Source organism: Chaetura pelagica, unplaced genomic scaffold, assembly GCF_000747805.2.
Source record: "Chaetura pelagica isolate M959 unplaced genomic scaffold, ChaPel_1.0 scaffold431, whole genome shotgun sequence".
Lineage (NCBI taxonomy): Eukaryota > Metazoa > Chordata > Aves > Apodiformes > Apodidae > Chaetura > Chaetura pelagica.
In genome coordinates this window covers 204,681-224,995 of record NW_009952162.1, presented here as the reverse complement: position 1 = coordinate 224,995, position 20,315 = coordinate 204,681, and the positions used below count along the sequence as shown (strand labels likewise).

Below are 20,315 nucleotides of genomic sequence, written 5' to 3'. Positions count from 1 at the left end.
TGCTGAACCTAAGCTTAATGTGTCCTCTGGCGTCCAGCTTGATGCATTTTTAGCTGCAATTCCTGTAGCACTCATGACAGTGTCCTTCTCTCACAAAATGACACAGCTAAGGCCAAATATGATTCTAGCGAGGCTTCTTTTGGTTGTGGCACATTTCTAATTAATACATCGCTGAACCTGTTTTTCTGTACAATCTTATTTTGATGATATCTCACACAGAGTAAAAAGGAAGGAATGAAACAGAAAAAAATGAAGAAAGGGAATGAACATTTCCACCGAGTTATCTGATTAAATGATGTGGTTTACCACATTACTGGGGAAAAAGGATGTAACATTTGACTTAAAGCTTTTGTGAGAGAGTTAAAAGCTCACGGAAGTACACAATCGAAGCATACCTAAATTTAAATTTAGAACAAGTTTGGCTTTCTTCAGTTCCAAGGTGATATAATCTCCTTGCTGTCCTTCTCCATGGAAGATTACACCTTCGCTTTCAGAGGTCTTAAATTTCAGAGAGATGACATCTTTCAGTGTTTTCATTTTCTTGTTCCTGAATCTGTATGGTAACACTACATGGCCATCAAAATTGATAACATCAGCCCCTAAAGGAAAAATCAAATAATATTGTTGATGAGTGATTATATATCTTGTGAGCACTGAAAAAACAGACATGCCATATGTAGATTGCACCTGAACAGAATAAAAAGTGTGCAAGTGTGATATGCATTGTAAACTACTTTCTCTTGACCATAATTAAAAACTATAAAAAGTAGGAACCAGGCAGAACAAAAATTCAATCCACAGGAAATAAAGACTGTAAATGGTAAAACATGGACCCAAAGAAATTGCCTACCAAGTTTAACAGATTCCTCAAACTGTATGTATGCATTAGCCTTGTCTAATTCAGTTTTGTATGGAAAACTTGGTAAGTTGTTATCTCTAACTAATTTTGAGAAGGAAAAACAATCTATATCTTTGGATATTTTTTGTTCCAGGTTTGATTTTGTTCAAAATGTGGGAATTGAGAGATGTATTCATTATCATTTACAGTCATACCAATATTCATATAAATGTTGCATGATGACATTACAAAATTTCAAGTTGTCTTATTTTCATGACTTAATCTCAACTCTAAAGAATGAGCCACAGTTTTCTGGAGGTTAATCCACAGTAAAAATACCTGCAGAACCTGATTCCATTCAACAGATGTACTTCTGCTGAGTATTGAGTCTTTTAAGTGAAGCTCAGTATCAGATTGTAAACATATACTGATCTCTAAAAATTTACACAGATTTGTTCAAGAAATCCCCCTTATAAAATACTTAACCAGTAACTTAGCTACTATTTGAACAAGCATTTCATCCTCAGTATTCACAACTGACAATTTTAATAGTCACTAAGCAAAAATCTTAAAAAGGAAATAATAAAAATGTTCACTTCTAAAAGAAAAAAGTATTTCTCACCCATATTCTTAAAAAACATTCACATTTCTTATAGGCATACCATATTCATACCACTCGTCTCATCCTCTGAATGAAATTAAGGATGGCACCTTATCATATATTCTTTAACTACATCTGATTTTTGCCTATTTCTGTGGTCTTTTTTTCAGTGACTCCTTGCAGCCTTTAAAAATTCCTAACTTGTTTTCACTATTATCACAGAATCACAGAATTACTGAGGCTGGACATGACCTCCGAGATCATGAAGTCCAGCCTATGACCTACCACTACCACATTGGCTAGACCATGGCTCTAGGTGCCACATCCAGCCTTTCATACAGGAACATACAGGGACAGTGACTCCACCACTTCCCTGGGCAGTCCATTCCAATGTATGATCATCCTCTCCATGAGGAAGTGTTTCCTGATATCAAACCTAACCTCACCTGGTGCAACTTCAGGCCATGCCCTCTTGTCTTGTTGCTAGTTACCTGCAGAAAGAGCCTAGCAAATTTTCTGATGTCAGATGCTGTTCCTCTCCTTTCTAAAAGATTAATAGGCATATGCAATGCATTTTGGTTTCACATTAATGGTTTTTTTTAACATATTTCAATCAGAAGAAGCTGATTATCATAAAACATATGGGTAATAGTCACAGAAAGATTTGAAGGCTCTTACCAATGACAAATACTATTTTTTTTTAAATGCATAAACTTTTTAATGGATCACATGGACCCATTACCACGTCTGTGGAAAGAAGATCAAAGGGAAGACTTTATTTTTAAAAAATTTTAAGTTCCAACTACTGCTTCAAATTCTATCAAACTATTTGTGAGTCTTCCACAGCATTCCCTCACCCTTAATTGCCAGGCTAGAAATAACCCATGACATGTATACTTTCCAATCCTGTCATTACTTGCATCACATAACTGGAAACATCAGTTCTAGACTCTTCTTGCCATGAAAAAGAAGAGACACATAGACAGGGATGCTCTTTGCACTATAATCGTGCGGCCTCCGTTCATAGCGGATTCTGATTGGAAAAGAACTAAGGCACTTGGACCCACGGGTGTCAGATTTGTTGTTAGCAGTTGCAATCTGCAATGAAACAGATTACAACCATATAACTTGAACGTAGCCCTAAATCCTCCTAAACTTGCAAAGACTCTTGATGAACTAAACGTTGACCTCCTTATCGTTAACGCCATCTAAATGAGGAAAACATTTTATTCGTTACATAAAACTTGTGCATTACAAATTGACAGTAACATCCCATATTTATGAGTATAAAATACCCAATTCATGTATGTCAGAATGCAGCAATATATATTAGAAGCACCACTTTTCTTCAGAAAACACACTTTACAATATACATTCAAATAATAAATACTTACTAAGCTTTAAGTGCAACTAAAACTCTCAGTGTAATCTGGTTATTCCAAATGACAAATTCCAAGAATGTGAATTAACTCAAAATTAAGTATCAGAATGTTTTATTTGTGATACAAGAAATCAATTAGCAAGTTATCAGCACGCAATGAGGATACATTTTCTTGGTCACAGAAGCAGATGTTGCTCCCAGAAATTAGGCCACCCTGGTTCATATTCTGAATCTGTATTTAGAAGCAACACTCTGTGATTTCAGAGGTGGTGTTATCTTGTATATGCTCAGAACTCAAGTAATTTATTTACTCCTGGAATTTGTTTTGAAGAAACAAAGAAAACGGGTAGAAAAATATTGTGACAGAGATTGTATCAGCTTCTCTTTTTGCCTTGCAAGCTGCCAAGAGATGCAAGAAATACCTTCTTGAGATTTTTGTGTCTACTTTTAGAAAATAAGTTAGAAAAGCCTGAAAGCTGTTTATAGAAAAATGAATACATGAAAGTCACTCAATTATCACAAAAATCATATTTCCATGTAAAGCAAATTTGCTGTACAGATTATCCTCTTTCAAAGCTACATACAACTGCCTTTAACAAATTCTACAAATGCAAGAATATAGATGGACATTGCAGCTTAAGCAACCTTCATGACAAAGATATATAATAAAAAATGTTATTTCATATACAATGTCAGAGATTCTCTCCCATTAACATCTGTTAAATTTGCTTTCTGATGGTTAGAGGAACCCGTATATGGTGTATCATCTTTCCCCCAAGGCCAGCTGGTACCACTTTGTAACATCTGCAAAAGTTACCTTAACAGTCAGGCACATGATCCAAAGCTGATCAGGGCAATAATTGAACTTCTGTTGGTTTGGGGACTCACCAAATGTTGCTCATGAAAAGGCAAGTATCCCTTTTGCACCTCAGCCACTGTAGCAGCTATGCATATGTGTTCTTCATATTATTCATTGAGGCAAATTCATATCACGCACTTTATAAAACTGAATAAAAGTAGCACATTTTCTCAAAGCCTGGCCCTGAATTGCCATGTTTTGAAAATAATTCAATTATAAAAAGAAACAGCAGTCATCTTTGATTAAGCAGCTTTTTTTTATGCATAGCTGTGCTGGAAGCATGCACAAGGGTCTGCATGATAATCCAATCACCTAAAGATTATATAGCAATTATATTTAAGAGTTATGATATGTGGAACTGTGGCAATGACTTGTGTTCCTTGTATGATGACACTCAGCTATTTAATATCATTACAATTACCATGATGTGGAATGGTACTTAGACAGTAAACCATGTAATTCCTGTAATTGCAGAGCAAATACACTTTTTTTTCTCATCCTTAGCCACTCTAATACCAGCATTTTTAGAAAAGAGATTTAATTCATTACATACAGTGCAGGGAGAAAGAAAGGACAATTTACTGGTCCTTTAAAATTATATTTAAATAGGAACAGCTCTCATTATTTTCAAATTTATTTATCCTCTACTGAATTTCCTATAATATGGATGGACTGGATAACATCATTAACATCTCAAAATATATAACATCATTTTCAGGCAGCTAGGAAGATGTGTTAGGCCTTATCCCTGTATATGTCTCCTATGAGACATTAAAACTATTTCATTAATCATAGGCATCACTGCATTAAATTTTTCTTTAAAAATAATAAAGTCAGGAAGCCACAAAAATATCGACAGGAAATTGAGTGACAAATGTGACCCCATTCCCAAATCTCAAAGGGAAATAAGTCACCAGTCACAGCTCTTCTTACCTTTTCTTTTCTCCTGTATTTTGGCTACATGCAGAATTTGGTAAAATACGGTCAGGAAATCAAATTTGTGTAAATGTATTTTATTTGGTGATCCAAATTCATTTATTAATGAATTATAAAAAAAACTCAAATCCAACTCAAAGTCCAGAACTTCTCTGTTTTGTCCCTTTCTGATGAGAGAAATAGAATTATTCTCAGTGTCAGCACTTTAAGAAGTGCTCATTCATAAAGACTCAATACTGAGACTTCCACAAAGCTACTGCCTGGAATTACTAAAAAATCCCTTCTCTCAAACACAGTAAAATAACACCAATCAGTATGAAGCAGATCAGCAAAGTGCTTTCTGGAAAAATGCTTACTACTGTACAGCAATCAGAATCAACATTATTAATTGTAAATTTAATGCATACAGTTTTATATCACTGCTGATTTCTGAATGATTGACTTTACAAAGACTGTACCAAGGATTTCACTAGGATCACAAATACAAAAGCTCTGTACTACTGATCCACAGCAACCTTAGAAAAATCTTCTCACTCTATTATTTCTCCTACATTATCTCTACTTCATCTGCTTAAATCTTCTGTTTAGGTTAAATGATTTACAGGGGAAAGATCTTCACTTGTAGCATTTTTTTCTTGCCCCATAATGGGAGCTTTAGGTCTGACATACTAATACTATTGTAAGAAATAATGTTAACCATGGACTGAGCATCTATCAGAGATGCACCAAAGCATCTCTGGCTGGGGCAAAGTATTCCACAGGTGTAGTTTAATTTGTTGAAGCTATTAGTCATGGCTACTAAAATATCATTATGACAAATACAAGCACATAAACAGTGTATTATTTACAAATTTTAACAGTAAAAATGAGGTTTTCTCCTAATAAAGCAAAGAGTAAGGCTCAAAATCACACCAAACCCAAAATCTAGTTTTGTTACTACTCATGATAAATTAAATACATAGAAATTACTTCAGAAATACCTTTGTCTACATTTTCAGTACTTCCAAATACTGGCCACACATTGGCATGTCAAATTTGCCACTGGAGTCTTTGCAGTACAAATTTCAGTGGCAATAAGTTAGCAGAACTCATATTAGTAAGGCATTCATTACTACTTGACATTGCATCAGAAAAATGAGGCAGCCATGCCCCAGCACAACAGTCAAAAGGTTGTCCCCTCTTCTACATTTTCTTCAAATGAGGCACAGAGCCAAATGTACCATGTCTGAACATTACCTTCAGGCATGACAGTCCAGCCATAAGAAGACGGGCAACTCCCTCGCTTGAAACATGTGCAGTAAAACTGACAACAGTCTTTACTCTGTTTTTCAAAAGGCAGCACATCTGCCACAGAGGCAAAACCCCACCAAAACCTAACCAAAGTGCCAAACCTAATAGAGATACAGATGTGTTTTGCACACACAATCAAATACACTTCTTCTTACTGTTGGAGTATGAGGCAAAGGAAAACGAATTTTAGGTTTCTGTTGCCTGCTTCACTTCCACTGCGCTGAATCTGAATGCTGTTATTACCTGTCTGTGAATCCAACCCTAAGCAATGTCAGTGCTTGAAAAAGAAAAAATACATTTGCTATGAGATTTGGATCTTTTTGTCTTGCTGTTCTTTACATTAGATACAATGTATATATGGCAATACAGTATCAAAGTAACAAATAATGTTTTGCCAAGGTGCATTTTAAACTCAGTTCTTGGGTAAAACCAAGAAACTTTATTCTTACTTTTTTTATACCTGCCAGAAACTCTGAAAATAAATCCATGAGGAAGTAATCCCTAAGGTGGTGAGGATGCTCTGCCAAGTTTTGAGTGCATTATCCACTGAAGATATGCCAACAGCACACAATATTTTTAAAGTTTTATCTGAATTACAAGGCACTGGCATTTTTTTTTCTATTATTATCACTGTTGTCTTTATAATTCTGGTATACTGCTACTCATTTTGCTAATTCTTGTGCAAATGTCTGTAAACCTGTGGTTCTTACCTGTAATAATTTAATGTGTAATAAGAAACAAAGCAACAAGTGAAATGAATAAACAGCAGGAGACAAATAAAAAGGAAAACAGTATAATGAAATGCAATTTAATGACCATGGCTAGAAGTCCCCACTCCTTTTTTCAGTTGGATAAATGGATTCTTTCTCTAATTTGAGTAGCTGTTAAACTACATTGCTACACAAGCTAACTGTTCCCCAAACTAACCATTTTGTGATGAGTGTCTACACCAGTGCAATACACTGCCGAGTTACACCTAACTTCTGGTTTGTATAATTGTAAAAGTAGGTTCTTGAAGAAAATGTGCAGGTCTGGCACGGCGTTAGCTACAGCATACACAAAAGAAAACACTAAAAAAGTTTGAATGAAAGTAAGACTTAGGAACTCAGACTAAGCCTTCAAATGCACCACAAAATTATTGTCTTAAGGGTGTAAATGACTTGGATGATTTTTCAAGCACTTAACACTCTGGTTGACGATTTTTTTTCTGGCCAGATCTTATGCAACATGAGATTTCCAAGAAAATTTTCTTTCTTTAATTCTTCAGCTTTTGAAAAGACAACTTCATTTAAAAAGCAAACGGGAAGATTTTAAAATATGTTGTGCTTATACTATAAAGCAGATAAATGAGGCAATGAACATGTTTATAAGCACACTTCGCAGTTCAGCCTTAAACTTATGAATCCTAACCATAGTTTATAAATTAGAACATACTGAATTTTATGCTCTACTACTAGTAGTGTAGTGGACTACTAGCGGTGTGAGAGAGAAGTGAGGTAAAAGTGCAATTCAAGATGATCTTCAGCTCTGATAAAAATGATTCCTTCCATAATCCTTTCTGGTTTTTGGTTCCAGAAAATCAATTGCTATGCATGGTCTGAGATGTGGTCTATTAGAAGAAATCTATTCATTGTGGAGGTAAGAGACTGAGCAACAAAAAAAATTACAACTTCCACGGCAATGTGTTTATTTGCCTAATTCTAATTATTTAATTGTTTAAACAATTGAGGACTTTGTTGTTGTTGGTCTGGTTATTTGTTTGGTTTTTTCCAACCAGAAAACCCCGGAGCTTGCTTGTATCTGGTAGCGGTATTTTATAAACAAGGCTTTTTAACATGAGTATTTTGTCCTGAGAATGTAACTGATTTTACTGTTGATGCACACTTATTTATCTTTAAAATAATTTTATTCAAATAGTTCAGGTTCAAATTAGGAACAAAAATTGAAGGCCTGCTGCATCCTGCAGTTAAATACTTGAGTCTTTTTCATTACCTTTTAACTATAAGCTGCAAATTAAAATCTGTATTCTTCACCATCTCCAAGTTATACTAACATGAACATCATCTGCATTCACCACTGATAAAATGAGAGCCGCAAGGTCATCAAATTATTCCCTTTTACCAAAACCTCCTCCAGTGTTTCTAGCTGTAACAATCATGTTTTATTTCATGATTTTCCAGGTCAGAGTACAATAGTATTCACCAAATGGACAAAACAGAAGCAGTTTAATACATGAGTTCTTATACTTTAAGAAGTTTTCATACACATAGCATCACAAGGGTCATTTATGATTGCAAAAGTTAAAATTCAGGCATCTGGCATTAGAAGCAGCAAAATGCTCTCTATGATTCATTCTCTAGCTATGGTATTTTCAAATAGATTTGGTAACAAATATATGTAAAATTGAAATATTTGAAAGAATCTCCGTTTTTTTGTACTTTTTTTTTTTTTTCTGATTTAAAAGTCAGAAACAATCATCTCAACCATCAACACATTTGGTTCTAGCCTTCATTGTGAAATCTGCCATTGGATATTGCATCTCAATGGGAACATTAATGTCTATAACTGAACTGAACCTGAAACCAGGTACAGTAAAGAACTTTATCTACTTGAAAACAGCTACTCTACTAATGTTTTTACTGTTTATTAAAAAAGTAAATCACTAGAGCTCCAGGTCAATAAAAAAGGACAACTCTGACTCTCACAAAGTAAATGGTGAAATCAGGTCTCAGTCCTTATTAAATTGCTGAGCTTGCTAATTACTTAATGAAAAAAACCAAACTACAGCAAAGACAGAAGCTGTACCACAACATATAACATTTACACTCAATTTACTTGGTGACTAAATGAGGTACAAAATGGACAAGACAATCTATGAAAACATTAAGAAAACGGATGACTAGCTGGAGCTCTCATTTTAATGTTTACAGCTGCATGAAAATCGGAAGACATACAGTTGACCTACGACATAATGATTTAGAATTTCTCTTTCTTGATTTTTTTAGCTGATGTCACCCAATTCAATCATCTGATGGTACATAATCTTTCCCACACATCTTTTAATGTCTGTGCACTTTAAGAAGACTCATTACTCATGGCCAAATTCTTCTTTCTGGATCACATTCTATACCCTTTATTCACATAAGCACTCTCAAGCATGTATTTTTCACTTCTTCCAACCATGGAGCACAAATTTAAATTGAACTTTCTAGGGAGCTGCATACACACTGATTAAGGAATATCCAGCAGGGACAGTTTCAGGCTGCTCTATTCAGTTAAATCTCACACAGTAAAAATCTCACTGTTGTAATTTGAACTTCTGCAGTTGACCCCACAGAGCAAGGAGTGCAAGACTGCACTCACATTTATGCTACTGATTAACCTCGCTGTTGACAAAGGCACAGGAATGTGTGTCATTAAATGCCTTTCTAATGGATCTACTGTCTTTCTTTCTTCCAATTGTCAGTCTGCTGCTACTAATTCCATCTTACTGCACCCATTTACTTTAGTGAAAGAGACACTAAGATGGAGAGTATTGCTATTCAGCTACTGCATTTAAATTAAAAATGATGAGTTAATAGATGTAAATCCTTCAGCAAAAAAGATACTGGAACAACTTTACGCATTTATCAGACATTTCAGCTTCTCTGTCATATGTCCAAATTAGTCAGAGACAAATAACTTCTGTTTAGCACAGCATCAGATAAGCAGACCACTGGAACTTAATCTTGAGCAAATAGTTCAAGATTAGTAATTCAAGTCAATTATTTTCTCCTCTCCTTGCCTAACATCCAACAACTCTAAGACTATGAATATCTCTAATGTATTCTTTACTCAGTGCCATCTTGTACACTGCCATTTAAGAAAAGGTGTCAGTTTTTAACTTGGAAGCCATGAACTCTATTGTGCATGGATCAAGTGGTGAACTTAATGGTTGCCAAATGTAGTGTTTTTCAATTCCTTTGTAGGTATTTCAGCATGTATAATTAAAACACAAGCCCACTTATATCCAAGGTTGTGAGTCAGCACTCCATTTTCAGATGATTTAAGTTGATTTAGTTCTGATTTAGTTCAGTGAAAGTCTAATAACTTACTCTAACATGGAGATGGCCCCCAAGGATTGAGGTATTTTAATAGGGCATACAGTTGCCAGTTTTAAGTGAATAACAATGAGCAAAAAATTAAGGATCTGGAGCTGCAATGGCATCACTTGCAACTTTGTTTATATTCCATAGAAAGATAATCTCCAAATAATTCAATATGCAGCAATATGAAATGCTCAACTTCTGTTATACCAAGTGTATAGGGTGAGATAGTTCCCTGGGAGGGAAAAAAATAGTTTTGTTTAAAAAGGTCTCTCCATGACAGGTTATACAGCAGGTTAAGAGCAGGTAAGTGCATGTATCACAAAATCATTAAGGTTAGACGAGATCTAGTACAACACACCTGCTCCAAGTCTATTTGCACATCTTATTCTGCCAGAAGCACTGAGTTTCAGTTAACTGGGCTTTCATCTTTTTCCTGACCTGAAAAAGGAAATTTGCTTTTACCAGCAAGGGATTCTCCTTGGTGTTTATCAAGCTGCACTCTCCAAGATCATCAATACATTTTGTCGCCCTCCCTGCTACCAGACATGACTTAAATATGTTTTCTAGCATGGTTTACAGCTTAAGATTTGCTGATGTCACAGAGTTAAAGACCTTCAAATTCCCCACTTGCCAGAACAGTTCTGAAGAGTCTTTCTTCAGTGTGAGTTTGCTTATGGTATCTCAGCTGTGTGACTAGCTGTTCCTCTCCTATGAACATTTCAAGCTGCCCTGCACAGTCAGTGCCATCAATTCAGTCTCCTCAACTCAGAATTATTCCCCATCACTAAAATCTAAAAAAAAACAGAAGGATGAGAGTTGCTCCTCAGTAAGAGCGTAGAGACCTCCCACACATCCAGTCAACACAGATTAACATACAGCAGGTGCAATAATTAAAATAGTATATATTGAAATACGTTACTGTTGTGACTTGAGGTCTTCATCCAGTACTACTGTTTTCTTTTTTCTGGCCTAATGGGTTTCTCTCATTTAACTTTTCAAGCCCTAAAATAATTACAGACATTAGAATCCAAAGCTACAGCTGTTTTGTCAGATGTTTTTGAAGCTCATGTCTGTAAAGTTACAGGTGCCTGAAAGAGGCCATAAGGTGCAAGAGACAGTCATACATGATCTTAAGACCAACCAGGCAGGTAGTTTTACTTATAGAGAGTTATTTTAGAAGCCAGAAGCCTTCCGTGCATTCTTTAAATTATGTAGTGACCTTGCATGCCTCAGGCCCAAAGAGTTAAAAAAAAGCGTGCCTTCTGTATCAAAGCAGCACATACACAGCTCTGAGTCCCCATGGCACCAATTTCTCCAGCTTGAAAATAAACCCTAGAAGTAGGCAGGGCTTGGCTTCAGCTCCCCCAGCCTGGAGACAGAACCAGGAAGGCAGCTGCTAGGAGCAAAGCAGGAGAGACCCCAGTAACAATCTGGGCCTGGGCACCCTAACCAAAGTGAGCACCCAGCTGGGGGAGGTAGCAGGGGAAGCAGCACGGGGCTCTGTGCTGCCTGCTGCCAGGGACAGCCCAAGCTCTGTGGTGACTGAGAATGGGCTTCTCAATGATACAGCAGACCCAGGTCCAGCACAGCACAGGCCAGGGGCCTTCCTGGGAGAGAATATGGAGCAGTCTCTCCCCCTTGGTGGGCACAGACCCAGGCCCAGCCAGAGCAGCCCATCATGGTCCCTGCAGTCACTGCTGTTAGCACCAGTTAATGGACTGGACCACTTGCATCCTGAGCACTGGGGAGCAATGGCTGCAGTAACCCAGCAGGGATGTACAAAATCCTCAGACTGTGGTTTCCTGGAGAAGGAAACTTGAGAACACAGGGGGACGAGATTCCCACGCCCCATGCAGTACTTGCTCTTCCCTTACCAGGTGAAGGAATATTACGATGCTGTGGTGTGGGCTGTGCGACACCAGTCTCTCAAGGCCACCGAGTCACCACAAGACTCAGTTAATACTGTCAGTGTGGCTTATTGCAAAGCCCTGTGTTGCTGCTGAATGCTGTGCAAGTAAACTTGGTAAGACTCAGAGTTCAGGAAAGAAAATGTTTCGATTGACACATCAAACTGCTTGCTTAAAGTTTTGGGAAATACAAGTTTTGCTCAATAGAGGAATCAGATTCAGTAAGGGAATGAAATGGCAGTTTTGGTCAATCAGCTGGAAATGTCAGGAAGGCTCAGAATATAATAAGAATATATCTGCAAGAAAAGAAAGGTCTCTAAAATCCATTACATGATTTATTTTTCTTCCAAAATTAAAGGGAGGATTCATAATAGCATAAATGCAAGTTTTCTTTTTAGATGGGAGCGTTTTTCTTGTTGGGAGCATTAATTTGTTATTAAAGGCATCCAAACAATGTCTGCAAATGATTTGAAACAATGCTTTCTTTCTCTGTCTTTCAAACTATGAAAGAATCTTTCAGATGATGGAAACAGTGAAATACATTTGTCAATAATTACTTCCAAAAATCTGCTAGAGTGTATTTGCTTCTTAAAATTAATTCAACTAGCTTTGTATGTTAGTGACTGTCACAACAGCAAATACTCATGTTCACACAATAGGTTAAATTTCATAGCTGCTACTCAGGGTATAATCTACTATGTTCAATAAGCAAAGGGAAAATAATAGTAAAGATTGTTCCAGGACCGTAAGAAAAGCATGTAAATGCATATAGACAACTCACTCCAAGTGCATAAGATGCTGCTATTCAGTCACAAAGCAATGGATGCTAGACATTAATAAAAGAGGAGGAGGCATTTGTTTTTCTTTAAACTCAGACATGGAAAACTAAATCCTATTGCAAAGATCTGCCACCTTCCCTTCTTTAAAACTGTTCTTCCTTTGTGCTAAAACAAGACACGTAGACACATTTTTCTTACAGAACCAGTTGTGATTGGTACAGTGTTTGAACATTTCTTTTTTACCCTTTTTCCAGGCAACATTGTTTAGAACAAATCAACTAAGTAAAGCGTGTAGCAGACAAATTTACTACACTGAGATACGACCTGGTATGCAATATGACACCCACATATAGCATGCACAACCTGCCAACCCACTGCTGTCAAGTAGCTACTGGGCACTTCTGCACTGTCTACTCACTGCTGGGACAACTGGCCACCAACCAGCATGTGATGCTCATTCAGTACCTCCAACAGAACCTTGGGGAGCTGGTGGCTCTACTCACAGCACTCTAAATTTTTGCAAGGAAACTGCGTATCTAGGGGGTATGAGTGTAGGAATATAAGTGTATGAGTCACACAATTTGTAACAAGAGAAGTGAAAGATGAGAAAATGGCAGCTCAATCAAACATATTACGAGTAGCTCATCTCAGGTTGCAGTCCTGAGTGTAACATGTAAAAACTGTACTATGCTTTTTTAAAAATTGGATTTGTTTAACATTACTTTTAGAAAGTATCTCACATTTAAATGAGCTGCCTTTATCTCATCGTTAATTTTACTGCTGGATGGCAGCCAGTTGTCCAGGCAGTGAGTTGCAAGTGTAGAAGTGTCTGGCAGCCACATGAAATAACAATAAATACTGTTCAGAGAGTATAGTCAGAATACTTATTAAAATATGAGTCTTCACCAGATGAAAACCACGTAGAGGGTACAAACCTGACAATTCACAGAATAATAGCATTGTTTAGGTTGGAAAAGACCTTTAAGATAATTAAAGTCCAACCATTAATCTAGCACACTGCCAAGTCCACCACTAAACCATGTCCCCAAGCACCACATCTACATGTACTTTAAATACCTTCAGGGATGGTGACTCACTCACTTCCCTGGGAGTCTGTTCCAGTGCCCAATAACTCTTTCAGTAAATAATTTTTTTTCTAATATCCAACTAAACCTTCCCTGGCACAACTGGCATTTCCTCTTGTTCTATCACTTGTAACTTGGGAGAAGAGACTGACTTCCATACCATGTTCAGTTTGTGCATGCAATAGGTCTTTGCATAGCCAGCTCTTTTGTTCCTCTTGTCCACCAATTTTTCTCTACTTTAAACACCACTGAAGCAGCAGGAAAAAATCTCAAGTCAGCTTCTAGGCTCCTGACTTTCTTAAGATGTTCTATCAGAAACTAGTTTCTTAATCACTAGACTTCTACTAAGTAAAGGATGATGCTTCCACTGATTTAATAAAGATAACCTAACTCCTACTCCACGCATTGATATTCTTCTAAAGGAAAAAAAATATGCATACATACATTTGATTTTTTTTCCTCTGATGAGGCAAAGTAAATTTTGAAATAATGGTTAGAGGGTCAGTATTTAGGTACACATGTAAATGTGCCTTCAATGTTCAAAAGCATTAAGAACAATCTACTCTGTCAGAAACCAATGGGAGAAAAATAAGCAATTTTATTTAAAATTATAATCAGGTTCATATGTATATACACTGTTTGAAAACTGCTACCTCCTGCTATCCAAGCAGACATTCTCATAACAAATACATTTAACTTCTTAACAAAGAGCCACACTCTGAATCAATGGAGGCCTCTCATATATTTCAAAAAAGAACACCTTCCCACGATTATCTCCATTGTTTTTTTTTTCTACTTAAAAAATCCTAGTATCCCATAACCTCCTTTATCACTATTTGACTGAAATAGAATAATTTAATAAAAAGTTTCATAAATTCTCTATACAAGCTACAAAGTATAAGATGCACATTTTTAACTTTTACAGTAGTATTGAAGTTATCTTTAATGTTTTATTTTTACTTACGGTTTATGACCCATTAATTTCTAGGGTTTTTAATCAAAACCCAGTAATTGCTAACTGAAAATTTAAGATCAGCAAGACAGTATTATATAGATGAGAAATGTAGGGAATATTCAAAGTGCAGCAAGTGAAGATAATCTGCCACTTGTACTTAAAAATAAGGTGAAAAAACTTTTTACTGAGTAAAAAATCTGCTCTACTTCAGGTAACAAAACACTCACAGCTTTCCTTAACAAAAACAAAATTCTGCTTGCTCCGATGAATAACACTTGGCAGAATTTTTACACAATCTGCATCTTTCATTTAAATGCCATTTTCAAATCAAACAAGGAAGTATACACTCAAACAATACCAACAAATGGTATACAGTGTAATAATGAACAATAAAAACTGTATGTGCAGTGCTGTTTTGGTGTACCTGTATGTGTCTGTGTTTACAGCTAGTCAAATCTGTCATTATTCTGGTCCATCATTATTGCTTTAGGTAAATAGCTCTGTATCACTGACATCTTGTTTTTTTCAGCCTGTGGGGTTCTTTGCCAGGGTCATGTTTCCTTCTCTGCTCTTCTGCTTATCTGAGCCACGGTATTAAATAATAGAAAGATTGTCCACAGTACTTTATAGAAGATGCAATTGGTTAGAAAGCAAAGTCCAAGGAGGGATGACACCCAAACTACATCTCCTAAAACTGCTTAGGAAACAATTCTGATTTTTTTTTTTGGAGGAGAAGGAAATTATTATGTAAAAAAATGTTTTTATTGGTAGTGTTTGTTTTGGAATGGATTATGATGAACTGTTGCAAGCTCCCATAGAAATCAGACACTACTCTTATCATTGCATCAAAATACCATTTTCTCCCTGAAGAATATAGCTTCAGTGGAAAGTGTTCAATCAGTCTTACTTGCAACAAATAAACACAAGGAGAACAACAGGTAAAAGGTATGAATGTTCTATTTCAGGACAGTGTAAGCATTTTGCAAGATATGTTTATGATAGTGAGGATAAAAGACTTTTGCAGAGATAAAACCCCATGGTGTTCAAAGGACATGCAGTACCAGTCCCAGTTCATTAAGAGATTTACAAATACCTGGTGCTGATGCTGGAGCTCTGATCAATCTGAGATATCACATTATGGGGAACTACACCAAAATTCCTTTCTGCATAGCCTGACAGACAGCAAATGACTGCTGGGTTGGTTCTGAGGAACTGCTTCAAAGAGGCATGGTCATAATGCATAGTTATAAAGTAATCTTCTATTTACTGTGAAAAGTAGGAGGAAGGCACAATATTGAAAGACTCCTGTCTGAAAGAGCTCTTCAGTAGTCTGTAAACATTATGTTACAACAATAGAGCATCTCTGACTTAACGGATGGGCTGAAACCTTTGAGAAAAACCACCTTTAGCTATGCTGAAAAATAAAAACTTATAAGGTCTTAGATCATTTCCTATTAATTTTTGATTCTTAAGTTTTTCTAACAAAACCCTTTTTCCCTCACTGAATTTTCTAATTACGCTATTTAATCACATTTATTTTCAATCTTTTTTTCTTTTTAATAAAATGTGTAATAAAAGTTAAAACAAGCAAAAAAGAACTACAAAAAAAACCCCAACCCAAACTCCTTCCACTCATTTATTTTAATCAGTGTGAGTCCTTCTGGTAGTAACTTTTTGAGTCCTTGATCCCTTGTGGCATTGCTGTGCAGGCAGATGAGCAATTAAAGCAAGGGGAGATGAAATGGACTGCACACTCTCTTCATTCAGAGGTGTTTAAACTGCTTCAGATGGCCTTGTCTACAGTGAAGAATTATTACAAGAAAAACCCATCACTACCAAAGCTAATTCAGCTTCAGCAGCATCAGTACTGCTTTGAACTTTGGAGCAGATTGCTCTGTAATAGCGGTACTTTCAGGCATATGTGCTCATATCCTACATTAGCATCTATGTTTGTTATGGTAGATTTTCTTTGTTAATTGAAAAATGTCTTTTAGCATAAACAACATTCTCAGTCTCTCTAAATCCTATGGGTAACCTTTATTCAATCTTCTATGCTTTCAAGGAACAGCTCTGCATTTCTTCTAAATCGGTGAAATAAACCATTTAACAAAATGGATATTTAAATTGACCTTTACAGAGACACAACAACTATACCATCTCATTGACAAAGGGAAGTGTTATGTGAATTATCTATCGTTTCTTTTACAGTCTTACTCAGCAACACATTTAGAATCAGTTCATACTGTAAAAAATGTAAATACCTTCTATTTTAAGTTAAACTTAGGATTTTCCAGGTTCTTTTTTCCCTCAATCATGTTAACCTCAGGGGTGCTCCTCTAAAAAGGTGACACAGCCAACAGCCCATCTGAAGTGCCTCAAGATGAACTCATGCATCATGGGCAACAAACACAAGAAGCTAGAAGCTACCATGCTGCTGGAAAGCTATTATAGTGACCATTACTGAAACTTGGTGGAATTAATCCTGTGACTGGAGTGTGGCTCTTGATGGTTACAAGCTAATCAGGTGAGTAAGGAGGGGTAGAGGTGTTGCCCTTTACGTTAGGAAATGGATAAGAGTGTGAGGAGATGAACCTAAAGAATAGCCAAGAGCAAGTAGAAAGCTCATTGGGACACAGAATATCTTATACTTGGTGTCTACTATGGGCTGCCCCATCAAGGGGAGCCTACTGACAAAGCATTCTTATGCCAGCTACACGAGGCATTGAGCTTGCAGGCTCTCATCCTGCTGGGGAATTTCAACCACCCTGACATCAGCTGGAAAAGTAATACTGAAAGATGCAGGCGATGCAGTAGACTCCTGGAGTGCCTTGATGATACAACTTCTTAAGCCAGAAAATAGACAGCCCTACCTGAGGTGATGTGACACTCCACCTGATGGTCACTAATACAAGTGATGAGGGATGTCAAGATTGGAGGCCACCTGGGCTGCTGTGGTCATGCACTGCCGAGTTCCCAGTCCTAAGGGATATGAGTCAGAGGAGGAGGGCAGTCAAGACCTGGAATTTTAGGAAAGCAAACTTCCAGCTCTTCAAGTTAGTCAACAGGACCCCCTGGGAAAGAAGTCCTGAGGGACAAGGGAGCAGAACAGAGCTGGCAGATCTTTAAGGACACTTTCCATAGAGCACAAGAGCTCTTGATCCCCAGGTATAAGAAATCAAGCACAGAAGGGAAGAGACCAGCATGGCTGAGTTGAGACCTGCTAGTCAAACTAAAAGGCAAGATGGAACTACACAGGCAGCTTAAGCAGGGACAGGTATCTTGGGAAGAGTATAGGAACAGTGCCCAATTGGGTACAGATAAGGTCAGAAAGGTCAAGGTGCAGCTGGAGCTGAACTTGGCAAGGGATGTAAAGAAAAACAAGAACGGCTTCTACAGGTATGTAAACCAGAAAAGGAAGGGTAAAGAAAGAGTCCCCCCCAGTGAGCAACAATGTTGAACCAGTAACAACAGACGAGGAGCAGGCTGAAATTCTTAACAACTTTTTTGCCTCAGTCTTCACTGGCAACAACTTTCCCCACACCTTCCAAGTTGAAGGACCACAAGATGGGGACCAGGTGGACAAAACTCCTTCCACTGTATGTGAAGACAAGTTTCATGACCACCTGAGGAACTTGAACATACACAAGTCCATAGGACTTGATAAGATTAGTCCTAGAATCCTGAAGGAATTGGCTGATGTAGTTGCCAAGACACTCTCCATGATATTTGAAAAATTGTGACACTCAGGTGAAGACCCTGGTGACTGGAAAAAGGGAAACATTATGCCCATTTTTAGAAAGGGTAGAAAGGAGGACACTGGGAACTATCAACCTGTCAGCCTCACATCTGTGCCTGGGAAGATCATGGAAGAGATCCTTGTAGAAGCTCTGATAAGGCATATGGAGGACAGGGAGGTGATTTGAGATAGCCAGAATGGCTTTACTAGGGACAAGTCCTACCTGACCAACATAATGGCTGTCTACAATGGAGTGATTGCACCAGTGGAAAAGGGAAGACCTACGGATGTCATCTGCCTGGACTTCTGCAAGGTCTTTGACAGTCTCCCACAAAATCCTTCTCTCCAAGTTGGAGAGATAGGGTTTGATGGGTGGACTGTTCACTGGATAAAGAATTGGCTGGATGGTCGCATCCAAAGGGTCATGATTCAATGTCCAGATGAAGTTGCACGACAAGTGGTGTCCCTCAGGGGTCCATACTGGGAACAGTGCTGTGTAATATCTTCATCAATGATATAGACAGTGGGATGGAGAGCACCCTCAGCAAGTTTGTGGATGACACCAAGCTGAATGGTGCAGCTGACTTGCCAGAGGGACGTCATGTCATCCAGATGGACCTGGCTAAGCTGAAGGAGTGGGCCCATGTGAACCTCATGAAGTTGAACAAAGACAAGTGCAAGGTCCTGTACCTGAGCAAGGGCAATCATTATCAATACAGGCTGGGGGATGATGTGACAAAGAGCAGCCCTGCAGAAAGCGACTTGGGGTGCTGGTGGATGAAAAGCTGGACATGAGACAGCAATGCATGCTCACAGCCCTGAACACCAATTGCATCCTGGGCTGCAACAAAAGAAGGATAATGAAGGATAATATACATGTCTGTTTTGTGGTCTGTTTTTTGCTCAAGGGACTTTCCAGTTATTTGCAATACTAATTCCTCATCCCTAAGGTACTGATGGCAAAAATCTCACTTAAACTAATGGACATTTCTCAAATAGTTTATGTCCTTCATGTACATGAGGGCTTTCAGGCACAATCCTTTTTCATTTAACTTTAAGCAGTGAAACATTAAAATGAAACAATAAAGCAATACAAAACAAAAGGACAATTTCAAAGAGAAACTGCTATGCACCTTGAAATAAAAATAAACCTACTGGTCTACCAATCCCAGAGGATGGGAAGAAATATTTTGCTTATTAACTAAGTAAATAATTACGCAGCTCTCATCCCAGTTAAGTCCCTGCTACTAGACTCTCATTACTCTGAGTTGTTTTTCATAAGAAAACTCCATGATTTCACATTAGAACTTGTCAAATATATCCAATATACAAAATACAATCTTAGTGCACCTCATTGATGAGTTACAGATCACTGAGGAAGTGGTATTTTGGTTTGATTTTTTTCTGCTTTTGTTTTCACTGTCTACCAGCAAAATGGCCCCTTTTGCCCTTTATATTATAGTTATGTTATTTATACTTCATGCAGAGAGAGCTGCCTAATTAGAAAGACCAGACTGAGCTTTTAGAGTAGTGCTGTTTCGTACTGTTAGTTTATCTGTTAATTAATTTCCAATCTAATTAGATTTTTCTACTGCCAAGATAAGTCAGTGAAATCATTACAAAGAAATACTGACGTAGAAAACTGGTGGAAAGCTCAGAAATATTGTTAGAATTTGTTATGTGTGATGTACATGATTTGTTACTCCTGTCTCTTCTGTCACCCGTGCCCGCAACCTTATCAGGCTTTTATCAAGGATGCAGCTCATTTCTCATAAATAATGCTTATTCCTGCCAGTGAGCTCCTTCTCTTCTCTCTCTCTGTCTCTGTCATGTCCCATCTTCTTCTTTCCCTGCCTCCTC

At 37.4% G+C, this 20,315-nt stretch overlaps 1 protein-coding gene across 1 annotated transcript in view; it reads right to left on the bottom strand.

The window, feature by feature from the left end:
• Positions 1–20,315, bottom strand: part of LOC104397307 (contactin-associated protein-like 2) — a gene marked incomplete at both ends in the record, with an annotated part of 638,963 nt that overhangs the window by 446,867 nt on the left and 171,781 nt on the right. The window contains one exon of the mRNA XM_010007259.1: positions 396–599. Coding sequence (XP_010005561.1) covers positions 396–599 — 204 coding nt within the window. The remainder of the gene's footprint in view (positions 1–395; positions 600–20,315) is intronic.